The sequence below is a fragment of the Coregonus clupeaformis genome, chromosome 6 (genome assembly GCF_020615455.1).
Source record: "Coregonus clupeaformis isolate EN_2021a chromosome 6, ASM2061545v1, whole genome shotgun sequence".
Taxonomy (NCBI): domain Eukaryota; kingdom Metazoa; phylum Chordata; class Actinopteri; order Salmoniformes; family Salmonidae; genus Coregonus; species Coregonus clupeaformis.
Window position 1 is genome coordinate 9,502,342 of NC_059197.1, and position 27,741 is coordinate 9,530,082.

Genomic DNA, 27,741 nt, shown 5'->3' on the forward strand with positions numbered 1-27,741 from the left:
GCCAGAGGTGGATGAACGCAATGCCCTCGTTTGGGTGTAGGGACTGATCAGAGCCTGAAGGTACGGAGGTGCCGTTCCCCTCACAGCTCCGTAGGCAAGCACCATGGTCTTGTAGCAGATGCAAGCTTCAACTGGAAGCCAGTGGAGTGTGCGGAGGAGCGGGGTGACGTGAGAGAACTTGGGAAGGTTGAACGCCAGACGGGCTGCGGCATTCTGGATGAGTTGTAGGGGTTTAATGGCACAGGCAGGAAGCCCAGCCAACAGCGAGTTGCAGTAATCCAGACGGGAGATGACAAGTGCCTGGATTAGGACCTGTGCCGCTTCCTGTGTAAGGCAGGGTCGTACTCTCCGAATGTTGTAGAGCATGAACCTACAGGATCGGGTCACCGCCTTGATGTTAGCGGAGAACGACAGGGTGTTGTCCAGGGTCACGCCAAGGCTCTTCGCACTCTCGGAGGAGGACACAACGGAGTTGTCAACCGTGATGGCGAGATCATGGAACGGGCAGTCCTTCCCCGGGAGGAAGAGCAGCTCCGTCTTGCTGAGGTTCAGCTCGAGGTGGTGATCCGTCATCCACACTGATATGTCTGCCAGACATGCAGAGATGCGATTCGCCACCTGGTTATCAGAAGGGGGAAAGGAGAAGATTAGTTGCGTGTCGTCTGCGTAGCAATGATAGGAGAGGCCATGTGAGGATATGACAGAGCCAAGTGACTTGGTGTATAGCGAGAATAGGAGAGGGCCTAGAACTGAGCCCTGGGGGACACCAGTGGTGAGAGCATGTGGTGCGGAGACAGGGAGGAGAAGGTGGCAAAGAGCTTCCTAGGGTTAGAGGTAGATGCTTGGAATTTAGAGTGGTAGAAAGTGGCTTTAGCAGCAGAAACAGATGAAGACACCTATTTATATATTTTAGCAGACGCTCTTATCCAGAGCGACTTACAGTTAGTGAGTGCATACATAATTTTTTTATTTTTCATACTGGCCCCCCGTGGGAATCGAACCCACAACCCTGCCGTTGCAAATGCCATGCTCTACCAACTGAGCTACATCCCTGCCGGCCATTCGCTCCCCTACCCTGGATGACGCTGGGCCAATTGTACGCCGCCCCATGGGTCTCCCGGTCGCAGCCGGCTACGACAGAGCCTGGATTCGAACCAGGATCTCTAGTGGCACAGCTAGCACTTGAATACACTACAAGTTTGCGTTTCCTGCTGTGCAAGAAAATTCAACAAAAGTGATCAAATTAAGATCCTACATCTGTATAACAGGTGCGGTTCGATTCTGCCTTTTATGCCTACTTTTAATTAAAGCAGCTCATTCAGTTTTTTCCTATTATATATAATGCTTTTCTATTTAATAACAAGGTACAGACGGAGAGCATAGCCACAATATTCTGACAAATAATAATCACGCTTGTCACACCATTGACGACATAAGAGAAAGCTGCCTAAAAGGGACATGATTTTCTAAAGCAATCAAGCCTCACACAGGAGGGGGGGTGCACTTTATATGACAATACCTTGACAGCAAATGAAAACTACAGTAACCTTGGTAACCGTCACCAAGGGCAGTCGTGCTAGTTAGTGAGGAATATTAACACTGAATTAATGCCCTGGCACAGTAATCAATTGCTGTGGCAAGAGAGCACTGTGGAGGAAAAAATGGTGGGAGAGAGAGGTGAGGAAGAGAGAGCGAGAGAAAAATATGAATGACAGACCGAGTTCATGGCCATTTGAAACTCAATAAAAATGGAGACAGAATGTGATGGGTGATGAATAGCCCAAGCAGCATCAAAGCAGTTATATTTGTCCATCATGGAACCCTCTCTCTGTGTTCATTCCAAAACCATTTGGTACAACGACTTCTATTGAAACACAATCATGGATGTTTCGGAAACCGACCACAGAAATCACAGAATCCTCCATAGTCATATAGTTAAAGATTGAAGTTCAATCGAGAGAGAGACTGACCTTGAAGTAATTCAATTTAAGCAGGGGTGGAATAAAGTCATTCTTTCTCAGTGAGCAGTTGACCGAGTGTGATTCTATCCTCTCTTCGAGCCTGCCTTCGACTCATCTGTCCATTCCCCTTTAGAATGAACACTGATGAGCTCTAAATCCATGGCCCTACCTCACTGGGTTGTCTGGATCTATTTGTAATGAATAATTAATAATACATTCATGATTAATACATAGTAAGGATTTCTAATAGTTTCATCTTGTCATTGTTAAACTGAACAATTGAAAGTGTTTGTAGGAGATATCTGACAAATCTCGTCAATGCCTTCTTCAAAGACCCATATTTGACCAGACTTGGTAAACTGAACAGGGGTTTCAAATAATTAATTTCAAAGTACAAGACCTTGGACACTCAAGTGGTAAGGGTAAAGGCAATTATTTGAGTTCCAGGTGAGGAAAAGTCTGCCTTTAATCGATACAGTGACTGAAAATGGGCAAATATTAAAGAGCCTGTGGCTGAAGAATAGCGGTCAATACAGTAGGGTATCACTCCCTCCCATCTCTTCAGACCCATTCTCCTGAGGTGATCCTCTGAGGCACAGCCCTGCAGACAATACTAGGCATGAAGAAGACAGGACATGGGGAGAGACAGGTGGATCTGCATTTCAAATGTACACAGCCTTATTATTCAGTAATTTTCTGTAATCCAGCAGCTCACAGTGAGTAGAGGACGGAGAGAGGAATTCATTTTCAGCAGGATGTTCAATTAGGGAATGGTGAGAGATAAAATGTATGATGGAGAACACACACACCTGTCCTGGACACACGAAGAGACAGAAAGATAATGAGACTGGTTCCATGCATGGTGCCACTGTAGGCATCTTTTTCATTTGATTGACTTAGCTCTCCGTCCTCCAGCGATGGCCCAGCAGGCTTGTCTGAGGGTAATGTACGGTATTTCATTTGGTCACAAAGTGATAGAGATGAGGTCTTTCTGGTCTGAGAAATCGCATGTTATTGAGTGAAATAGAAAAGGTGAGAATCTCAATCCATTTGGCGTTTTAGGAGACTTATATGCTTATATGATATTGCTGCATTAGACTCTGAACATGACTTTGGTCCAGATGTCATCCAGATTAAACGACTGGTGCTATTGGGACAATAGAATGCCTTCAGGATTCATGTTGACATTCAAACCAACCTTTCAATTATATTCAGAAAATATTAAAAACAAAAAACAATTTGGCAGAATTGTGTAATACTCTGTTAATTGATTTATATGGTAATAGGCTTCCAGGTAATACATTAATTGATGACTTGATTAATGACCATGAAAAGTATTTAATTTATGCATCAATGTATTATTTATGTAAATGTCACCACTTCACATTACAGTTAGTCATTTAATTACAATATTATGATACTGTAATCCACACAAAGTGCTGCTGCAATAGTAGTCCCTAATCACAGTTGACTTCATGCAAGACTTAAATCTGCAAAAACATCACCATTATCAGCGCAAGTATATATACACTGGCACAGCAAGACAGAAAAACAAAACCCACAGCCAACAACCTTTAAGAAATAAGACTCCCTTTCATGTCCCAATGTCACAAAATGTTCAAACAGCACATTAACATTCAATTAGATAAAGCAGTCCCTATCAAACAATACAAAGATATTAAAAAGCAGTTAATGTCACACAATACTTAAAATGGTAAATATAAATTAAAATGTTAACCATGAACTATCCTTTTAGCGACCCGACCGTCAAAGTGATTCAGTTCTAGCAGTGTGATGATACAAGTGACATCAAGGGAAACGACAGATAGCTTTACATCTCAGTTTGTCTCCAAGTTCCTTCAGCCTTCATTGTTAGTATATTGCAGAGTTTTAATAGTTTGTTATGGACTTGTTGAGTCACAGAAAGAGTGCATTACAGAAAGTGTTGAGAGATCCATTACCCTATTCATTTAACTGACCACATTTTCTACTGCTCTGACATAGGGACTAGACCTCCTTTGGGTTACCGTAGCACAACATTGGTTAATTATCTGAATACTGTTTGCCGAAATAAATGAAGCCTGCCAGAGAAGTCACATAAACATCAATGCTAAAATGCCATCCTGTAACTTCTATTGCATTCTACTGTATATGACACCAGACAAAGGAAAAAGTAACAATGACACCATTTATAAAGTATAATTTTACAATACATTATGATACAGAATTGGCTTTACTGTGTCAAGCCTTGAATTTGTACAAACTAGCAGATTTGCACTTCTTCACCACTGCAAAGAGCACGGAGACTACATCTGAGAGAGAGAGAGAGAGAGAGAAAGAAAGAGAGAATTAAAGACAAATAAATAAAGAGGACCTCTGAGGTCTCTCTCTCTCTCTGTGATCTCTGCGCTCGCAGCCCAAGGTGAGATGCTGTGCGGTGTGCAGCGGAGAGCCCGGCTGCTGCACCTCGCCGGTGTTGATTACCCGGCGCCTGTTGCCATGGCAGCGGTGTCCGGAGTTCAGAGCAGGTCGGGCAGAATGAGGCCCGGCGGTTTGGGCTCCACGCAGTTAATCCAGAAATTGGCACAGCTGGCGTGGTACTGGTGGCCCCCATACAGCAGCTTGAAGTTGTCCGTCTCTGAGTTGAAAGCCTGGCGGAAGGGTCAAATAAGGGCGAAACAAGGGTGATGTTAGGACAACAAGGTTCTAGTGAATAGTTAATAAACAGATGAACTTGGCAGTAGCTCAGGCTAACAAATAGAAAGCAGTGGTAAAGATAAATCAACAATCAACAGGAACTAAATAATTAATCTATGAAAATAACGCTAGAAGCAGGGATTTGTGGGTAGCTTAACCTGCATATCTCCACTGTTGCACACAAACAAGAGGTCAATGAAAACTGATCCTTTGAAAATATGACCCATGTTTGGCACAATGCTCTGTCTACTGATCAATAAGAGTGTTGCTCATTGCCTGTCCTCCTGACAGTTAGTTGATTCTATTGAGATATCTGAATGGCACTCCCACATAACATCTGAATATAGCTGTTGAGAAAATAAACTTAGTGAACTGAGAGGGGCAGAGAGCTGTTATGTGAGCTTGCATTTAGATGAGCCCAGCTGTAGCAGCAGGTTGGTGATAAGGAGGAGATGCTAATGTGTGTGTTGTGCGGTTTAAGAGTTTGCATCCCTGGTGAATCATATTCTCCCACAGACAGAATGCATATACAACAACCTAGGAACACACAAACCATATAGAATACTCATACCTGTCCACCTGCTCACAAATCATTTACAGTACATTTACTATTCTGTGCACACCTGTTGCCTTTCTCACACACACCTTTTCTCACACACTCAGGTTTCACAGACACAATGTATTCTCGTTCCATCTACTGTGCCTCATCCTACTTCTTTTCTCAGACCTTTATATAGCATGCCTGCCAAAGCCTGAAATGTTGGAGAGGGAGAGAGAGGGAGGGAGAGGGAGAGAGAGAGAGAGAGAGAGAGCGAGAGCGAGAGCGAGAGAGAGAGAGAGAGAACACAAACGTCTCCTCCTCCTCTCTCTTCTACAATCCCACCCCTCGTCTCCTCCTCCTCTCTCTTCTACAATCCCACCCCTCGTCTCCTCCTCCTCTCTCTTCTTCAATCCCACCCCTCGTCTCCTCCTCCTCTCTCTTCTACAATCCCACCCCTCGTCTCCTCCTCCTCTCTCTTCTACAATCCCACCCCTTGTCTCCTCCTCCTCTCTCTTCTTCAATCCCACCCCTCGTCTCCTCCTCCTCTCTCTTCTACAATCCCACCCCTCGTCTCCTCCTCCTCTCTCTTCTACAATCCCACCCCTTGTCTCCTCCTCCTCTCTCTTCTTCAATCCCACCCCTTGTCTCCTCCTCCTCTCTCTTCTTCAATCCCACCCCTCGTCTCCTCCTCCTCTCTCTTCTTCAATCCCACCCCTTGTCTCCTCCTCCTCTCTCTTCTTCAATCCCACCCCTCGTCTCCTCCTCCTCTCTCTTCTTCAATCCCACCCCTTGTCTCCTCCTCCTCTCTCTTCTTCAATCCCACCTCTCGTCTCCTCCTCTCTCTTCTTCAATCCCACCCCTCGTCTCCTCCTCCTCTCTCTTCTTCAATCCCACCCCTCGTCTCCTCCTCCTCTCTCTTCTACAATCCCACCCCTCGTCTCCTCCTCCTCTCTCTTCTTCAATCCCACCCCTTCTCCTCCTCCTCTCTCTTCTTCAATCCCACCCCTCGTCTCCTCCTCCTCTCTCTTCTACAATCCCACCCCTCGTCTCTTCCTCCTCTCTCTTCTTCAATCCCACCCCTTCTCCTCCTCCTCTCTCTTCTTCAATCCCACCCCTCGTCTCCTCCTCCTCTCTCTTCTTCAATCCCACCTCTCGTCTCCTCCTCTCTCTTCTTCAATCCCACCCCTCGTCTCCTCCTCCTCTCTCTTCTTCAATCCCACCCCTCGTCTCCTCCTCCTCTCTCTTCTTCAATCCCACCCCTCGTCTCCTCCTCCTCTCTCTTCTTCAATCCCACCCCTTCTCCTCCTCCTCTCCCTCACCTCCACCTGCATAACCGTGATTATGTGCAATTTACCCATCAAACATGATTGTGCCAACAGACATAATGTGGAGAGACATAACATAACTAGAAAGTGCTGGAGAGAGGATATGCTTGGGAGAGTTAGACCATTGGAGGAATAAAACAAAAATGAAAGGTTAATCCTAGGTGACCTTTCTAACTGTAATCTAAAGGAAACCAAAAGGAGAGTGCTGCTCATGGTGCTATAGAGCTACAGACTAGAAACACCAACTGTTAATGCAAGGGGCATCATGCCTAAAGGTGAAGGCTACAGTCTACTGCTGCTTAAGAGGCGAAAATAAGTGAAGCATACCCTTACCCTTAACCTCCTGTCATTGTCTTTAGCCAGTGCCTGTAAGTAGCACAAGAGGTGTCAGCATTTTCCTGGTTTCATGCATTGTTCTGAGTAAGAAAAGTGAAACTGTACAGTAACTGAGGATCAATCCGTCAGTATGTACGGAACGGAACATTGGTACACCAAAGGAACTTAAAGAGCAACCCGTCTCCAGAACATTCCAAGAGCCCCAAAGTGAAAGAATCTAAAGTACCACCCTACGATCATCCATCTCATTTTCCAATAAACATCAAACAGGGATGGGCATCTTTGAAACAGGATTCCAGACTCTGCAATAGATTTGAGAGAAATACTGTGCAGTATGCAAACCCATGGAATTAGGCGTCCACTGCCAAGTTAACTTATTTTAATGTTATTGGCCTATTTCCAGAGAAAGTCATAACCAAATTAAACAAACTGAAAAATCACTTCAAATCCTGGAGGTATATTTCAGAATCTGACATTTATGAATAATATTGCATCATACTGCATAAATTATTCTTCTGAAAAAATTATCACCAGTACTTTTGGGAATAATTGCACTCATTAGCATTTATCATTGGGAGAAAATAGCAATACTTCACTGAACTCATATTATCACTCAGAGAGTTTATAGCTTGTTGCAGTCTCCAAGTAACAAACTATGTTTAGATCCGGATCCAGATCTGTTGCTTAGGCTGATAGCAGATATACTACATGTCCAAAAGTATGTGGACACCTGCTTGTCGAACATCTCATTCAAAAATCATGGGCATTAATATGGAGTTGGTCCCCCCTTTGCTGCTATAACAGCCCCCGCTCTTCTGGGAAGGCTTTCCACTAGATGTTGGAACATTGCTGTGGGGACTTACCGACAAACCATTTCTGTATGGACCTTGCTTCGTGCACGGGGCATTGTCATGCTGAAACAGGAAAGGGCCTTCCCCAAACTGTTGCCACAAAGTTGGAAGCACAGAATCGTATACAATGTCATTGTATGCTGTAGCGTTAAGATTTCCCTTCACTGGAACTAAGGGGCCTAGCCCGAAATTTGACGAACTGACTTGTTGGAAAGGGAGCATCCTATGATGGTGCCACGTTGAAAGTCACTGAGCTCTTCAGTAAGGCCATTCTACTGTAAATGTTTGTCTATGGAGATTGCATGGCTGTGTGCTCGATTTTATACACCTGTCAGCAACGGGTATGGCTAAAATAGCCAAATCCACATATTTGAAGGGCTGTCCACATACTTTTGTATATATAGTGTATTTATGTGCTTTAGCCAACTCCCTTGTCATTCGTTGTCATGCCATACATGTTTGACATAACATCAAACATGACAGAGGACTTAGCTAAAACCCAGACTGATCTGCTACCAGGCTACATGTTGCTGTTGCCCATCCCTGACTCAACATATGAGGATGATTGGACGAAGAACATGGAGACAGGCCTCCATTGGATAAGATAAAACCCAGACCCGAGTCAGCAGTATCAAAGACCAACAACCTAGCTCCAGTCTCTAAATGGTGCCCATCATAATATTATGCCAGTGATACCATCATCACTACCTCTAGATGTAAGACAGACAGAACCTACCTGTACTCTGAAGGACAATAGTATAATCAGCTTCTGTATTAAAACGCTTTCTGTGATTTCATTAGTCTCCGAGGGGATGCTATTCTCTGTTTGGCTTTTATGCTTTCTTACAAATGCTCCTCTGGACAAAAATGTAATTAAAAGGTGAGTTATGAATCTGATGTCAGGGGAATGCTGAAAAAAAAACTATTATTTAGCCTGACTCACTCCACACGAAAGAGAGAGAGAAAGAAACACAGAGAGAGAAAGATAGAGGAACAGAATGATAGAGAGAAAGTGCGTGACAGAGAGAAAGATAGAGAGAGCAATACCCTAACCCTCAGCAGATTTCTTAGCACCTGTGCTCTCAGCTCCTGACTGATCTGATGTGTGAGGCTGTGAGCCACATCTGCTGTCTCAACTCAGTCCAGACTCCAAAGTGACATCCCTCTCAGCCATCCTCCCTCTGCCTCATCAATCTATCTGACTAAATGATGCAGGGGAACACTGCAAGAAACAATCAAAGCAATCTTGCCCTGCAGACCGTACAGTCAAACAATATTATTAATGGTCCCCAACATGACACCTAGCTATTGATGATCAGGTTTTGACGAGTGGAAAAGAAAGTGTCACAATAAACACATTTTAAGCCATAGTAGAACTCAAATGATGAGGTGAGTAGTTAGAACACACAGATATGGATTGGTATTGCACAGACTTGTTGTTAGTAGCTGGTAAGAGGTGAAGTGAAAGGTGGCCGTCAGATGAAGGCATCAGAGCTACAAGCTTGTTATTGTCAGAGTAAAGTTGCATGCATCACTGACCCTCCAGAAACCTTCCCACAATTCCCTCAGCCCCACCAGCGGTGCCAAAAGTACAACTTTACTCCTCTCACGTCCTGTCTGTCTGTCTCCTCCAACTCTCTTTTTATCTCCCTCTTTTCCTCCTTCTCTCCCTTCCTTAAGAGTTATCATCTTAACAGGTATCATTTTATCATCATCTTCTCTTAGAAGACTCATAAATTAAGATGACCTGAAATTATTTTGGAAGGGAATTTGGTTAAATAGGATTGCCTGGTCATTTCTAACCCATCTGTGCATGAACACAGTGCTGCTGCTGTCGGCACTGGTTGCGTCTCAAATGGCACTCTATTCTCTATATAGTGCACTACTTTTGACCAGGGCCCATAGGGAATAGGGTGCCATTTGGGATGCAGTCAGTGTGAAGGGAGGGAGCTATGAGGAGAAGAGTGTGCTGTAATTTTGGCACCCCATCGTCTGTCTATCAGTGAAGAATTTGGCCCCCAGTAGGAGAGAGTGAAATGAGATTCAGGTGACAGTTCACTGCCTCATACTCTTTTAAACAGATGTCCAATAGTTGTCTCTTCTTTGCTCTGCAAAATGTTCAAAGTCAAAGAAATAATCATTTAGTTATTATGCGTCAACCACTAGTTTAAAAACAACTCTAAAATAAATGGCAAAATGATTCATGGTTTATTCAACTTGAGAAATGTGTTGGAATGTATTTGTAATCAAATGTTTCAACAGTTGTTGGGTCCATCTGTTGAGGGTGTGTTGGTTGGCAATTGTGATTGTGTGTTGACTGAGAATTAGTGTATGCTTACAGTATATGTGTTGTGTTTGCACGAGTGAGTGTCTGTACTTGAGTGTGTGTGTGTGTGTGTGTGTGTGTGTGTGTGTGTGTGTGTGTGTGTGTGTGTGTGTGTGTGTGTGCAGACCTTGCTACGTGAGTCCACGTTGAGCAGGCACACCCCACAGGCCAACTCCTTGGCATTCTTGATGCCGTGTCTCAGGATACAGGAGGAGAAGTCCAGCGAGCTCTCTTCAGGCTGTACAGAAAAACACACAGCACATCATTACACACACAAGGAGAAACACACACGCACGCACACACATTTTAAATACTTCATTTGAATCCACAAATCACATAATATTCAAGAAGGATTCAAAACATTTCAAAGGTATGTGTATGCATGGACACTTAAGGATACAGAAAGCACCTTCTTCTTCTCATACAGCTGAAACAGAGCAGTACCTAGCCAATTGCTTTGCCTGAGGCAGGCCTGCAACCTGGAGGCCACGTACTGCAAGCCTATGTTTGAGACCGAGACACACACAGAGTTTGGTGGCTTGCCCCCTATATGGAGGTGCTGGCAGATTGGTCACTTGATCATAGGACTCCTGCTGTGGGGCACACTATGTTGCTACACCTCACATCAAGAATAATTTGCTACTTCACAAAACACTGCATGAAATGAGGGATCTACGGTTCTGAAATTTGAGGAAATGTACCATATTTGCAAGGATTTTACTCGGGTCCCAACCAATTTACATTAAAAAAACAAGTTGTATATTTAAGCAATAAGGCCTGAAGGGGTGTGGTATATGGCCAATATACCAACGCATTCAGGGCTTGAACGACCCGGTTTATAATACCTGGATACAGACCACTGTACACATGGATTTTGTGTTGTAGATATGTGGTAGGAGAGTAGTGGCCTGAGGGCACACACTTAATGGTGTTGTTGTGAATGTATTGTAATGTTTTTTTAATTGTATAATGGCCTTAATTTCGCTGGACACCAGGAAGAGTAGCTCTAAGGAATACACATTTCTCTATTCATTAATTAACCAGATTAATTAACTGAAGTAGAAATAGGTCTTTAATCTGGGAAATGAAAGTAAATACAGTCCATTAGTCTGTTGGCAGCAGAGCTATGTGAACAGTCTGCCCAGACAGCTAGCTAGCTCTCTCTCTCTCTCTCTCTCGCTCTCGTTATTGGAGGGCAGAGCCTGCAGAATCAGAAAGCAGCTGCAGATCTACAGTCTGAGATAACATAGCATTACTACACCTCTCTCTCTACCGACGAGATAACGTAGCATTACTACTCACTCACTCCGTCTCTCTACCTCTGTCCCTCTCCGCTCCACTATATCTCGAGTCAGGAGATGGCCGGCCTGTATTATCTGCTGGCATTTGAGAAGCAATGTTCTTCCTGAGGCTGGCTGTAAGGGATAAGGCCAGCACATCTCTCTGCCTCTGTTCTCCACCCATCCCTACAGCATACAACAGACTGCTCTACACTCCCCATCCCCACAGCTACACACTAACAGATACCACCATAGGGCTTGGTTTAGTACACTGTCACACAATCAAGGTTTCATTGATAATCCTAGTAGTGGTCCTCTGTAGCTCAGCTGGTAGAGCACGGCGCTTGTAACGCCAAGGTAGTGGGTTCGATCCCCGGGACCACCCATACACAAAAAAAAATATGCACGTATGACTGTAAGTCGCTTTGGATAAAAGCGTCTGCTAAATGGCATATTATTATTATTATTATTATAGTAGGCATGAGTCTTTATCCACTCAACATTTCATCAGGAACTTTTTCTAGACAAAGCAGTTAGTGTTACAATCATGTGTCAATTTCTCAGGTATGTGTGTAGCCTAACCCACTGCATTGGAGAAAGGAATGTCTGTGTGTGTGTGTGTGTTGACTGTACTGTGTGCGTGAGTCTGTGTCTGTGCTCGCGTGTGTGTGTCTGGGTCTGTGTGTCTGTACTGTACAGTGTGAGTTTCTTACTGTCAGGTTGGCCAGGGACATGAAGCCCATGAGGTTGTTCCACACGCGGCTGATGTCCTTCAGCAGCTGCTGTAGCTTCTCAGAACACACAGCCGTGGCCTTGATACCCAGCTCCACACGCTTGGTCACGCGGTACACCTCCACCACACCTGCCACATAAACGTTAATACACAACCTTAACACACCTGCTCCCAGTTCTCTCCCACAGCCAGCTCCAACATAAGCCAAGGTTACAGAGCGAAATACAACAAGGACAATGAAAAAACGCTTCCAAGAAAACAGCTAACATGTCTATAGTCCCCTACGTTGAAACCTCCTCTGAAGTTGGATCATTAGACCAAGATGGGATACTTTTGGTAGTGCCAGGAGAAATACCAGGAGGAAAACAGCAGAAAACATATTAAGACTCCTTATGTAAAATAGCCCTCTGAAGATGGATCAACCTGACATAATGTTGGCTGTAACACTACACTTCCCTCTCTATGTATTGAAGGGTTAACATGGAATGGTGATTGGAGGTTGAAGGTTTAACATGGAATGGTGATTGGAGGTTGAAAGTTTAACATGGAATGATTGAAGGTTTAACATGAAATGGTGATTGGAGGTTTAACATGGAATGATTGAAGGTTTAACATGGAATGGTGATTGGAGGTTTAACATGGAATGATTGAAGGTTTAACATGGAATGGTGATTGGAGGTTTAACATGGAATGATTGAAAGTTTAACATGGAATGGTGATTGGAGGTTTAACATGGAATGATTGAAAGTTTAACATGGAATGGTGATTGGAGGTTTAACATGGAATGATTGAAAGTTTAACATGGAATGGTGATTGGAGGTTTAACATGGAATGATTGAAAGTTTAACATGGAATGGTGATTGGAGGTTTAACATGGAATGATTGAAAGTTTAACATGGAATGGTGATTGGAGGTTTAACATGGAATGAATTAAGGTTTAACATGGAATGGTGATTGAAGGTTTAACATGGAATGATTGAAGGTTTAACATGGAATGGTGATTGGAGGTTGAAGGGTTAACATGGAATGATTGAAGGTTTAACATGGAACGGTGATTGAAGGTTTATCATGGAATGATTGAAGGTTTAACATGGAATGGTGATTGGAGGTTTAACATAGAATGATTGAAGGTTTAACATGGAATGATTGAAGGTTTAACATGGAATGGTGATTGGAGGTTGAAGGTTTAACATGGAATAACTGAAGATTTAACACGGAATGGTGATTGATAGAGTTGTTGTTCTCCATTGAGAGGTGGACAGCTTAAAGGTTTATAATGGTCTGTTTTTGGAAGAAGGCTCACAGCAGAGGTGGTACACTACGGCATGTGTGCCTGAGCCACTCTCACTGCTCATTAAAAGGAGACACTGCTGTCTGTCTGGTCAGATACACACTGTGTGCGTCCCAAATGGCACCCTACTCCCTACATAGTGCACTACCTTTGACCAGAGCCCTATGGGGCCTGGTCAAAAGGAATAGGGTGCCATTTGGGACGCATCCAGAGTCTGTCAGGCCGAGCGAAGATAAGCCACCACTAGGATCCACAGGCAACACTGTAGCGCTAGACAAATCTCTCAGAGGGGATCACCTAGAGTTTGGGGTTCGAGCTGAAGACTGTTGGGCCTTGTTAAAGCTCAGGACCTCCCTGTCGGCGTGTGTCGGTGTGTGTCAGTGTTGTGTGTGTGTCAGTGTAGTGTGTGTGTGTCTCACCCAGTAGGTACTCCATGCCCTGAGCAGACTGGATGACCTCAGTGCAAACAGTAGAGCTGCTGATGCTGTTCAGGGTGTTGTTGGCTTTAGTGATGACCTGGGGACAGAGACAGACAGCAGAGTGGGTTAGGGTTACAGACACACACGCTGCAAACACACACACACAAACACGCGTGGATATAGCAAAACAGGAGAGGGGGAACAGTCCTGTACAGTATCTTACCTGTAGAGCACTCTCCAGACACCTCTGCCACTCATATGCATAGCGCTCACTCTCCTGAAACAACATGCTATAGTTGTTAGAATGAGTTCAGATATATGAGAAGACATTTACACATTTCCATAAAGACACTTACAAAAAATACAACTAAATGTAATCAACTTATTAAGGCCAAAGCCTCTGTGGTTTGCTACTGAAATCAATGTCTACTGAATTTCTAAACACTCCACAGAGCATCTGGATAATTGGCAAGGGTAGTTAACATGTCTGGGATAGAGTGACTCTGTGTGGGTCTCACCTCCACCTCCCCAGTCAGGTCTTTGTACTTGTCTCTGATGACAGGCAGGGCAGGCTTCTTCTCACTCAGGGTGTTGGAGCGGTCTCTGAAAGGCTGCTCCGGGGCCGGGGAGGGGGGCGAGCGCCCAATCTCCTTCTCCCCCAAACTGTGGCTACGCTTGTGGGAGCCTGAGGCAAAGAGAAGAGGAGAGAGTGTCTTCATACATACATAAATAGTATATACAGGCAATGTCTGGCATGCATACAAATGCCCTTTTAATGGCCATCTTACCAACCCAGAGATGTTGGCTAATTCCAGATATGCACCCGTTTGTTTACTATGGCATAATTGGGACTTTTTACTGAGCTCATATTCTGTTGTGGCTAATTCCTTCCGGACAAGGACACAGACGACAAACACTTCATTTACAACAAATATGTACAAAACAGCGCCACGGCAACCAACGCAAGTATGAATAATTCATGAGGGCTCACTCGCTCACACAGACAGACACACACAGAAAAAACTGACAGATACACACACACAAACACGAAAACAGACAGACACACAAAAAAAGACACACAAACACACAGTCACATGCTGAGCCCAAACTATTCCACACGGGCTCTCTCTCTCTCTGTCTGTCTCTCTGTCTGTCTGTCTGTCTGTCTGTCTGTCTGTCTGTCTGTCTGTCTGTCTGTCTGTCTGTCTGTCTGTCTGTCTGTCTGTCTGTCTGTCTGTCTGTCTGTCTGTCGTGTCTGTCTGTCTGTCTGTCTGTCTGTCTGTCTGTGCGTGAGAACCAGGTAATCACCCCCTGCAGAGACATGCATCATCCTCCCCACAGCATGACAACACTAATACATTCCCCCACTACCGCAGACTGATCAGATTACCATTCAATAAGGACAGGGGAACAACAAGTGAAAATTAATTACATTTAACACTGGAAGAGAAATCAATGAGGCAAATAAGCTTTTATCACTTTGGAGGTAGGAATCGCTAATGAACTATGCATGAAACATAACACCGGAAAACAGCAGTAAAAAATGAACACCCAAGGAGTTAATTTCATCTGGGCATGGATTTCTGGGCTGTGTTGTTAATTCATCTCATCTGCCTGTGTTGTGTACCAAGGATGTGTTTTACAGTCTCTGGGATGTAGTCACAACACTGCCATCTATTGTCTGACAGTGGAACTGCACTGAGCTGCCGGAGGGGCCACAGATGCTCCAATATGAGGTGATGAAAGTCCTGCTATGTCACATCACGGCCAGCTGATCTGATTCACACCACTACATCAGAACTAGAAGGCATGGCGTAACTGGGCACAATTTACATTTAGAAACCACCATCTACTCTGACTGAGGATCAGAAAATTAATGTATATCTACTATATGTCTATCTATCGGTTGACTTCCGAAAATAAATCAACAAGAAGAAAGAGAGAGAGAGTACAGGCCAGATGACTCACCTTGTACAGAGAGGTCAAAGGTGGCGAGTTCACTCTTGATCATCTCTTCACTGGACTTGACCTTGGTCTGAGAGCTAGCCTTCAGAAAGTCTGACTTCGCAAACTTGGCCTTGTCCCCCTGAAAGGCCCCGAACTCATCTGAGGCCTCGTTCAGGTTCCCCTCGGAGCCCGGCTCGGCCGTGGGGGAGTCTGACTTCTCCGACACCGTGCTGGCAAAGTCCCCAAAGTCATCATCCTCATCCCCACCCAAACCTCCCGGCTCACTAGAGCCAAAGTCAGCGAAGGCCTCAAACTTTCTGTCGGTAGACACACTATCCTCTGTTGAGAAGGTGGTGATCTTAGTCTGGCAGGTGTGTGTGATGGGGATGTTCTCTGTGCTGCCGGACGACGTCTCCTTCCTGTGGACTACGTCTGAGGAGGGGAGAGAGGAGGAAACACCAACACCATCCAGGCCCAGATGCTTCTTGGCCTGACCCTGAGCGGACAGGTATTCCTCTCTGTCTGACCATTCATAGCTGGCCAGGCTCCTGACTGCTGACGTTCCGAAGGGGTCAAACTTCATGTCGTCTCCTTCTGTAATGACAACACAAAATACACACTGGTGGCTCTAAGTGGGAAAAGCATAGGGTGCTGAAATGATAGGTACTAGTCAGTCAGCCATGATAAAGTGACAAGGCATCTGGCGAAGCTATGATATGTTCTATGAAACATACTTACTGTCGAAGCCATATTATGTTTCTGATGCTGAATGTGTGTTGACTTACAACAAGCAGCTTTACTTTGCTCAGAGTACCACCCCATCTCCCCTACATTGTAACAGTGAGATCATATGCACTGCATTTAATCTTGTGCTGCACTATAGAGTGTGTAAGGGTTCACTTACTAGGATGTGATCACCAGCTTAAAGGAGGGATAAAAAGCTGAAATTGATTGGGTTCTAAAGTTTCTTCACCAGTCTATTTCCAATTGGTGACATAGATGACAGACAATATAGGGGTACAACATACGTCGCTCACATACAGATACAGACTCACTTGATCTCTAGTTGTGACAATGGAATATTTGTTTTGATAATACCAATAGGTTTAGGCTAAAGGGATACTTCGGGATTATGGCAATTTTTACATTTTAGTCATTTAGTAGACGCTCTTATCCAGAGCGACTTACAGGAGCAATTAGGGTTAAGTGCCTTGCTCAAGGGCACATCGACAGATTTTTCACCTAGTCGGCTCGGGGATTAGAACCAGCGACCTTTCGGTTACAGATACCCATAGACCTCCAGTCATTGCGCTAACGCAAGTTAACAATTGCACTAGCGCAAGTTAGCAACTTCCTTCAAACCGCATGCAGAGACATAAAAATGGTATCCACAAGTTCATCTGACTCTGGGGAAGTAGATAAAGGACCTAATTGCCAAAATCCCGAAGTATCCATTAATTGCTACTGAAAAGGAGAACATAGCATTGACCTCTATTAATTGTATGTGTCACACATAAAATTAACCAAGGGTTGTGTTAACTGTCCTCTGATACAAAGGAAATAGATGTCCTGTCAGGGTTGGCTGCTGGGGCTGTGAGGTAGATTGAAGATCTGACAGTTCTGAGGCAGATAGGATAGGATCGGACATAAGGCCCTGCTGTAGAACACCTCTCTACTGGTTTCTCTAGGTATGTGACAATACTGTAGCACAAACTATAACATGAAGATACAAAATGATATCCATTTCATGACAGATTGCCATGGCAACGTCAGTAGTGGAGTGGAGCAGTTCTGTCTCTGTATTGATTATCTACCCCACAAACTGTGTTGTCCAAGCAGAACACTGTTCAATTCATAACATATCACGCAGGCATCGTATAATTACTGGTAACATAAACAAGCACACATTCTTACAAGTACTCACACAGTCACACACACAAAAACTCAGAGATACCCACACATACACACTCCTTCTAAGATAAGTATAACCGCCGGCACGTGTGGACCCCAGTCAGCGTAGCCTAATGCGTGACAGAACCCTTGCACACAGAAATGCAATTTGTGAAATTGACAAGGAGCTAGTGTAGTAGTAAGCCTTATGTAGTTAGATCATAATCTGCCCTCTGAGGATAGGGAAGGGAGAAAATAAGACGGTACGCATTTCAGCAATACCAATAGTAATATTTATTACAACAACATGGGTAAAGAGAGAGAAAGATCACAAAATACTCTGAGAGAGGTCTACTGTTACAAGAGGTTTGCCAAAATAACACTTGTAAAAGTATATTTGAATCATTTAGAATACAAGGGCATGCAGAGTCAGAAAATAAGAGAAGAAAAACAAACAGAGAATACGGTAAAATAAAGAAATCCCCAGAAGAATATAGATGCAGAAACCAGAACGAGAAGGCACATTCACAGACTAAAATGAGTAAATCTCGGTAGAAGACACAATGTAGTTGTACTAATAGGGTGGAAAGCAACAGGTTGCTTGATTCAAAGATAATTGAATACAGAACACTTGAAAAGCCAATGTGATTTAAAGGACAGGTTCAAGGCAGGAGAGTGATTAACCCTTTGAGGACCTGAATGCTTCTCTACTATTCTTGCCATGATAGAAACTCAAATGTCAACGGCAGACTTTTGAGATAAAATAAATAAGGGTTTTGTCATTTTTAAATCAAAATTGTTTGTGTCTTACTACAATGACATAATGTCAACATCATATAATAGGATATATTTCTACGTCTACTACATCCAATAGGACTCATTACATTGCCTTACATTCTATTGCTGAGAATTTGGAGGAGAGGTATGGATCACCAAATTCATTGTTTAGCACATGAATGTAAACTTGTCAAGTGATCCTACTACATATCTGCTTTCTGTATGATTCTTTGTAAAACCATTCTGCTCAAGCTCTCAAAGGGTTAAAGAAAACAAAGGGGGCTATCCTACCACAAGACCTTAGAGAGGGTCTTCATCTTGTCCAATCACAGGTGACAAAATAGATTTAAAGAGACAGTATCATTTTTCTCTTGCTTGTTGTTAGTTCTAGGCTCCTGTGAACAAGCTCTTAATAGGACCCATTCAATAACTAACAGCAAGATAGGGTTTCTCAAGACAACAATCAATCTTTGATTCTGAACCAACCTAAAATATTTTCCATAACTAGCCTATCCTCATAAATTCATTTCATCTTCAAATAGTTTACACAACACATAGTTTATAACAATATCAGGAAGTCTATCTAGTTTTAAAATAAATAAGAATTTTCCTGTAATAAAAATACACTATTACATTTGTATACATTTTGTCTTTTTTCTTTCCTTTAATAAAAACAACTAGTAATACTGTTATGCAGAAAAATGGCATCCTATAATATGTTCTTGTCAATTTCACAAATTGAACAGGCAGGCACACTGCAGCAAAACAAGCAAGGCAGGGAGGGTATCACTGTTCTCAGAGAGCCTGTTCATGGACCCACACATAACAAAACATACCTGAATATCAAAGACAAATGAAAAGGCTTCTTTTTGAGCTGCTCTGACCCAAAGGAGCCCCGGTCGGGAAAAAATAGATACTGTCTCTTTAAGGTTGGTTACATTCTATCCAGGATTGAAGACAGTGCAAGCATGGTGAGGCTTTCACACGTCAAGGCCTGCTACAGTACGCTTTCTCAACAATGAGATTTGATTGGTGCTGTCCAAAAACAACAATACTGATTGGATGAACGTGGGTCAGAATAAAAGGAGAAGCAATTAACAGGTTCTGGGGAATGTTTTCAACACTCCACTCCACTACCTTCATCATATTAACGGCAACCATTGTGCTGCAGCTCCGGGATCAGTTGCCATTGGTCACTGTCCTGCTCTCTCCTTCGAGAGTAGCCTAACCATTTCAGTTAAACTGAAAGTTGATTTATTCTGATGTGCAATAAAACTGAAACAAAGAAATGGGCATCATTACATTGATCATTTCCGATTTAGAATAACTAAAATGGTCAATCCCTAGATGGAATTTGACTGAGATGCCCCTTTGCCCAAACTGCTAAAACCAATTAACTGATATGTTGGCTAGTGTTGAAATATTATAGTCTATAAGGACATCTCACTGCACACTCATGCCAATAGATAAGCACATTGGTGTTAAAAGGAGTGTGCTGCTCACACACAGAGGCTGTAAGGAGAGACCTTGTACTCGAAAGAATATGAGACATGACATGGAAGATGAGATGCTTGGTAAATTAATTATGATCATGGGAGAGGAGAGGGTGCTGATATGGACAATGCCTGGACATTAAGGCTAATTACATTCTATGAGAGTGTTTCCATTTAGAGGTTCAGGACAGGGCAGACCCTGAGAGCAGTGCCTTTGTGACTCCACTGTCTGCTCCAACTAACCTCTAACCTCTTTGTAGTGATGTGGGCTGTGGGGTCAAGGCCAAGAGACCACTTAGGTTTAGGGAGATGGAACAAAAGCACTACGGGAGATTGATACCGAATACTGGGAGTGCCAAGGAATACTATATGGGTACTCTCACACACAGTAGGAATACTCACTCGTACACATACAAAACAAAACCAACCAATCACACTCACACATACCAACACACAATGACCAATCAAAACAATTGACTCAATGCAATATTATAAACTGTAGAGATGAGGTGATTTCTGCCATTCATAAATACGTTCTACCTTTACATAAATACTTTCTTTTCACATAATACTTAAGTATGTCCTTGTTCAGGGAACATCTTTGCAAATGTTGCTTGTACACCTCTTATTATCGTCATGTTTGATTTGATAACTAATCATTAAGCGACAACATAAAATAATCAATCTGAGGAAGAATTTGGGATGCTGGGAGTAAAATTAAAGCCTATTGCAGCATACAGTAACTGGGGATTCTGAAAGTGATGTGAATAAATAAAATCTCCTAGTACAAAGGCCCATCACCATTACATGGCCCTGTGTTCATCTGCATTCAGCCATTTTAGTCGCATCATTCAACACGTCAACACACACAATCACGGCTGGGGAGACAAAAGCTGCATTGAGGAGATGAGCGATGTGAGCTATGACAGCATAGACAGGGAATGAAGGCCAGTGGTATCATAGAGCAGTCTGACTGCATCATATCAATCTGACTGTCTCTCATCAACTCTATATGGATGGAACTAAGAGGAGGTGAAGAGGCCAGTGCTTTTTGTCTGTGCTACAAATGCTAAACAAATTAGTAATAAATAATACATTCATTAAAAGTACCTTAATATGTTTAATAAATAAATAAATAAATAAATACATATAAATTAAGTGAATAAATATGCTGAAATTAATCCCAGGTAATGATGGGTTTGGGAATGAATGACTGGTGGGTGTGATGAGATGATATGCTAATGCGTGGTGTTTGACTGTCTCATCATGATTCAGCAGTAATCTGGATGAGCTAGCTCACTGCTTTGCCCTCTAGTCTAACCCCTGCTTTAGTGGACGCTAAGGGGCACTGAGGGGGGTGGAGACAGAAAGGCCACCGCCAGGCCTACGATTGGTTCTCTATGTGTGACTGGGCGGGGCTTCACCAGAGGAGGCGCACTAGTTCCTCACCTGCGGCGGGGGGTTGGTGGGCCGAGAGGCACGGCAGATCCAGAGAGCTGTCTGACATCACGTGCTTCAGGTCTCCGCCCATGTCCGACAGCTTCATGTCCAGCTGCACTGACAGAGCGTCCTCAGAGTCCTCTTTGCCCACGCTGCTGCCCCCAATGGACGGGAGGTCTAGGGACTTGACTGAAGCCGAGTCCTCCTTGCTTCCGTGTTTGAAGGCTGCCACCTTATCCACCAGGCTCTTCTCCGAGGCCCCCAGCGCTGTGCAGAACTTGGACGACTGGAAGTGGGCGAAGTCGTCTGCTTCGCTCCTGAGGGAAGAGAACGAGCCGCTGGCGCTCTCCTTGTTGTCGTCGTACGCCAGGCCTCCATCCTGAGACAGCTGCTTGAACACGTCGTACTTGTCAGAGCCCTGCTGGGGGCGCTGTGGAGAAGTGGTGGTCTCGCCTCTCCCTCCTGCCCTCCCCTCTCCAGACCTCAACCCCTCACCCTTGGCCTCCCCCCCAGAGCTGCTGAAAGCCATGAAGTCTGCAAAGTCATCATGAGATGCTGCCATGCACCCTCCCACAGCAGGGCCAATAGGAGCAGCCTCAGAAGAGGAGGCGGGGCCAAAGAGGGCAAAGTCGCCAAAGTCCTCGGTCCCTCCCCCGGGGGGCTTGGCCCCTACCTGGTGGGAGCACTAGGGAGGGGGGCACAGAGGGGAAGGAACTGGGCTTGGTCTCAGCAGGGGTGGAGGCTGAGGGAGCCATAGTGGAGAAGAGATCCAGGTCAGCCATGTTGAGAGGGTTTTTAGGCTGAGCGAGAGAGACTGCTGGTTGTTGTTGTTGTTGATGTAGCTGATGTTGTAGTTGCGGTAGAGACTGAGAGTTAGGGAAAGCAGGAGGGAAGGCTGGCTGAAACATCTTGGCCTGGTCTGGAGGGTCTAGTGGAGAGATGCTGTCGGCGGTTTTAAAGTCTGTGAAGCCATCATCCACACTGACAGACTTGAAATCAGCAAATCCTTCCCCTGCGAAACAAACAGAACAATTGAAAGGCATTGCAAAAGCATTTAACACAGCAGCCAGACAGGGAGGACATTGGCATTACACAAAGTAACATCAGTTGCCTCAGTTCCGGATTTGTTTCTCATTTCACAATCCTACAAGAAAGAGAGGGGTGGATTGGTTACGCCTCTGTCACATAGCAGAGGCTCGTGGTGAATTTCAAGCTGCGGAGAGAACTGTGCTGGGCTGCAGTCCAGAGACACACTGCTATGAGAGAACAGCAGCAGCACACGGCAGTGAACAAACCAGGCTGGGCTCTCTACAGAGACACACACAACACCACCACATGCAGCAAGCCGTCTGTCAGTCCCTAACTGGGACGGCACATGATTAATCTGTGACTTCAGAGGAAAGAACTCCCTTACAATCTACAAAGATTTCCTTCCAAGTCTCAGTAGGGCCATGATTTTAGATTTTTAGAAAAGCAGCTTGTTCCCAAACCCCTCATTTCACTTCAATCATGACAGGAGGGCTATAGAAAACTACAAAGGAAAAGTGGGTAGAGAGAGTTTTGGTTGTAGGGGCTGTTTACACCACTGCAGTGACAGAAGCAGGAAATTGTGTTCACACCACTGCTGTTTTGTGGGAAAGAGAGAGCTAATGGGCTCATTATGGAGAGTGAGCCTGGCAGGCAGCACACAGGAAAGGTCACTGCAATCAGACTCAGGCAGGACTTACTGGAGTCATGAGAGCTGCTGTCCCCATCGGAAACTGTTCTAGTGAAACAGGGAACAGCAGGAAACAGACCTAAATCAGGGATACTGTGTGAATGTACTGAGTACTGTGCAACACACACACCACTCAGATATTATACAAACAGCATTCTTCTTGGTACCCAGTCTCTCTCCAACCCATTCCCATTTTCACAACTCATTGGTCTAATTAAATCTAGGTAGAACACATGGCAGTTTCTTCTTCTAGCCATCTGTTGAGTACAGGGACCATCTCAGAGCCCAGTCCCACTACGCAATCTCTGTCAAAAGGCTTGGGAGCTGGGGGGTTTGGCTTGGGAACTCTCTGTCTGTGTCTGTGTGTCTGTGTGTGTATGTGTGTGTATGTGTGTGTCGTGTGTGTGTGTGTGTGTGTGTGTGTGTGTGTGTGTGTGTGTGTGTGTGTGTGTGTGTGTGTGTGTGTGTGTGTGTGTGTGTGTGTGTGTGTGTGTGTGTGTGTGTGTGTGTGTGTGTGTGTGTGTGTGTGTGTGTGTGTGTGTGTGTGTGACCCAGCCCAGAGCCAGGGAGGAGGGAGAGCTCTACTTACCTACTGGTTTCCTGTCACCTGGTGGCTCTAGCTGTCGGAACACACTGTATTTGTCTCCGCCAACATCTGGGTCAAACCAGATAAACAAAACAGGTAAGCTTTCAACTGAATGATAAATGACAGCATATTTGGCAGGCAGGCAAATGTACTGTACTAAAATACCACACAAATACTATTAGGTAAGTATTCTACGACAAACAACATCAGGAATGTCTTCTATTTTCTACACATCTGTTAGTTGTGGTGGAGGATGAGTGTATCAGCAGTGATTAGTTGTTGAGGTGTGTGTGGTGAGGTGTGTGTGTGTGGTGTGGTGTGTGTGTGTGTGTGTGTGTGTGTGTGTGTGTTGTAGGGCCAGGTGAGTGTGTACCTGAGGCAGGCTGAGTGGGCTCTGGAGGCTGCTCCACAGAGAGCTGCTTGAAGACAGCATACTTATCAGAGGATGACAAGGAGGAGCCAGAGACTGGAGTCAGAATGGCAGGAGCACTGCAGACAGACAATACACCATGCTCAGTCCACAGGGGAGTCTGGGTCTGTGTTCCAAATGGCACCCTATTCCCTATATAGTGCTCTACATTTGTAGTGCAGTATGTAGGGTATAGGGTGCTATTTTGGACAAACCCTGGGGGTCAATGCTGCGTCCATCTCCTCTACCTGAATCCCTTTAAGCTGCTTGAGCTGATTGGACACTTACAATGGTGAAATTCCACTGCAGTTGTACACCATACTGGACCGCAGATAAGACACAGGAATCAAAAGCCTGGAGGGAATGAGGGATCTCTCCTGACGCCTTCCACCGAACATCATCTTGTTAAGAGTCATTGTATTGCTGCTGTCAGAGTACACCTGTCTATCCTGACTGGCTGATGATTCAGCATGGGGCTTCCTTTTAATTAGAAAGGGATCGCAGGAGGAAACAATGAAGCTTTTGTTTTTGAGGAGAGAGGAAGGGGATTGTAAGGGACTATGCCACCAAGACGGTGTGTCCTTCATTTCAACATTCTCTTTGTCTTATAAGATAACTGGCTCTGGGCTGTCTCCCTGAGAAACAGACTACCCACGCAGGGTTTGAAAAGTAATATAAAGCAACTCTACTGTCCATTGAAATGGATTCATTAAGAGATGGCGAGGTGCAATTGTTATGCTGGAGAGACTATTACAAGCAACTAAGAGACCATGTACTTGTTACCCACAATACCTGTATAACATGTAGTATTCAGCTTTACTTCCATACAGAATATGTAATCTGTAAAGTAATACCAAACACTGATCCAGCCACTGAAGTCAGTCACTCCAGTCAGTCAGTCTGCACTGTACCTGTTCTGGTGCAGAGAGGGTGTGGTGGTGGCGAAGGTTCCCCCTGACTCCCCCTGGAACTCCGTGAAGGACTGGTCCCCTCCTCCTGCCCTGGGAGCCTCCTGGAAGTCCTGGAAGTCATCATCGTCTGCTTTCCCCTAAACACACCACCAAGACGATGGACACATGAGTGACCAACGTAAACAACACAGAATGAACGCACACACTACTGTAAGTCGCTTTGGATAAAAGCGTCTACTAAATGGCACAAATTATACATTATTATTATACACAATGTGAAATAAAACCACATGTATCTGTATATACTATGGAAAGGCTTGGTTGGATGTGTTACCTGCACATGTGGGAAGTTGGTGATGAAGTTGGTGGGTGGTTGGGCAGACGGTAGAGGAGCAGCAGGAGGCGCCCTGCCCATGACTGCTGGTGCTGGGGTGGGCATGGCCATGGACACAGGGACGGGGGGCTGAGTCAACATGGGCTGCTGGTGTTGGTGCTGGTGCTGCTGGGGCATGACAGGGGCCATAGTCATGGCTAGGGCAGGCAGGTTGGGCACCGGGGGAGAGGGGAACTGGTTCAGGATCTCCACATTCATGGCTGGAAGACCACTCTGCAGGGGAAGGATGAACAGGGATCAGTGGTCAGGTTCAGGTAAGGCTGAGTCTCCTGAATGATGGACTTTTAACGAGACATCACTGAAAGTCCCAGTTGAGTAACTGCTTAATGCGTTAATGTCGATTTTCATATGTTACACATTTATAAAGTTACATAAACGGGGGCATTAAACTTCGCAAAGGCACCCGTCATCCTATAGTGAATAGGCAGTACTGTAAGTGTGAGTGCATCGTAATTATAAAGCAGTGACGCTGGAAAATTGGGCTTCTCCTTTCATCCAACCCAATCAACTATTCAAATTATATTCCATCCAGCAGGAGCAAGACAGATGTTTTGCTTAAATAAATAATTCATTAAAGTCAAGTTCCATTTTAACAGCCATCACTAGCGGCGGTTTCCAAAACGTTTTAATCACTCTACAAAGGATGCAGCTCATGGCGGTGCTCCCTCAAGACTCTTACATTTACATAACAAAATAAGTTCTATTATTCTCGCTGTGGCAGGTGGGGGTGGCGTGCAGAGTGAGTTGTGCGGTGCAGAGGATTGTCAGTCTCCCAGGGGTGCTGGTGAGCGGCAGGGCCGGGCCAGGCCAGATAAGAGGTCTGCTGTCACACTGGACTGAGAGGAGACTCAGTCACTTTCACCTGGCTGCCTGAGCTCAGTCACACCACCACCACCACCACCCTCCCAGGGGTCCAGAGCTGAGAGTTAGCACAGTCACTCACTATCAGTCTCCCTTTCACTGTCTGGGGTGACTGATTGTAAGACCGTTCTTGGAAGATCAACTGTACACATCATAGCATGCAATAGGCCTAACTACTGAAGTAACTACTGAAGTAAGGTGCTATGAAACGTCATATTAGGGACTGTCCTTTACTTCACATGAAGAAAAGATCACAGTGAAGAATGGTCTTATGTCCCCACTGACAGAAAAAATCATCAGATCTTGCTGTTGTTAATAACTCCAACCCTTTAAAAAATGTAAAGTGATGCAAATGCCTACCTGTGCCACACCAATCAGAGCCAGGACTGTGTAGAGCTCCTCCTTGGTCAGCATGCCAGGCGTGGTGCGATTGGCTGAGGCCCAGATCTGGCCCAATGCTTCCCTGGGCAGGCCTGATGACATCAGGATGGGGTAGAGCTTGGCTGTGTCAATGCCTCCCGGAGTCATGGTGAACTGCAGGACCTTTTTGAACATCTCTGGAGGGGAGAAAGAGAAGGCACAGCAACAGGTCAAACATATTATAGAAAGACTGGATAGAACTAGGCAGTTTTCTCTGATTGACTCATTGGAGAAGGCATTGGACAGGATCTGAGTAGACACCATAGACATAATACATCATTGGTAGAAACCTGTTCCAAAACGTAGGCGTTTACCTGGGATGAGGCTGTCGTTGTAGAGCCAGCCTGGTACCATGGGCTGGATGTGCTCTTGTTGAGGGTAACCACCAAGACCTGATGTCAGAAACACAGGGACAGTGAGGTTAGGAGCTGAAGCAGAGACTTAGGGCTGGGTGTACTACCTGCTCTGCTCAGCATCTCACCAGACCAGAGCCTGCCTGTATAGTATAGTATTCTCCACCTTCTGTCTGGGGATCCGAGTGGAAATGTAATGCTGCTCTGCACTGATTCACCAAGGATGCATCCCAAATGGCACCCTAGTGCACTAACTTTGATCAGGGCCCATATGGATCTGGTCAAAAGTAGTGCACTATAACGGGAATAGGGTGCCATTTGGGATGCCACATGCTAAGCTTCCTGCTGCTTCATACAACTATTCATCTGTCCTTGGACCAGAACCAACTACTCCGACAGCTCCTGAGGGGGAAGAGAGGGATTGGATTTGGGTTGTCAAACAAATTAATGAGTCTCTCTCTTTAATTCATACTGACATTGATCTAAATCTTCTGCGCAACCATGAGGTAATTGTTTCATTAGTGTACTAGTGTGGAGTTACTAATTCAGCAGGTGTAAAAGCAGCTCCTAAAACACACTTAACAAGGTGCATTCGGAGAGGAAGATGCCTCAATGGATGTCTCAGACTAGTACGTCGAAATGACAAATGTTGTCTCAAGCAGCTAATCCCCTCATCAGACCAGCTCAATTGCCTCAGACACTTAAAAGACTCTATTACAATTCACCCAGTCTCTACGATGAAGAACCTCCACATTTCCCTGGGACAGACAGCGAGCAACTGAG

At 44.8% G+C, this 27,741-nt stretch overlaps 1 protein-coding gene across 1 annotated transcript in view; it reads right to left on the bottom strand.

The window, feature by feature from the left end:
• Positions 1-3,279: 3,279 nt before the first annotated feature.
• The window catches only part of LOC121560115 (synergin gamma), a 32,001-nt gene continuing 7,539 nt past the window's right edge, over positions 3,280-27,741 (bottom strand). The window contains 17 exon segments of the mRNA XM_041873157.2: positions 3,280-4,612; positions 6,858-6,890; positions 9,781-9,819; positions 10,165-10,275; positions 12,031-12,179; positions 13,761-13,857; positions 13,984-14,037; positions 14,279-14,445; positions 15,729-16,301; positions 21,317-21,906; positions 21,908-22,319; positions 23,614-23,679; positions 23,984-24,099; positions 24,931-25,067; positions 25,265-25,537; positions 26,546-26,742; positions 26,920-26,997. Coding sequence (XP_041729091.2) covers positions 4,481-4,612; positions 6,858-6,890; positions 9,781-9,819; positions 10,165-10,275; positions 12,031-12,179; positions 13,761-13,857; positions 13,984-14,037; positions 14,279-14,445; positions 15,729-16,301; positions 21,317-21,906; positions 21,908-22,319; positions 23,614-23,679; positions 23,984-24,099; positions 24,931-25,067; positions 25,265-25,537; positions 26,546-26,742; positions 26,920-26,997 — 3,224 coding nt within the window. The 3' untranslated portion in view covers positions 3,280-4,480.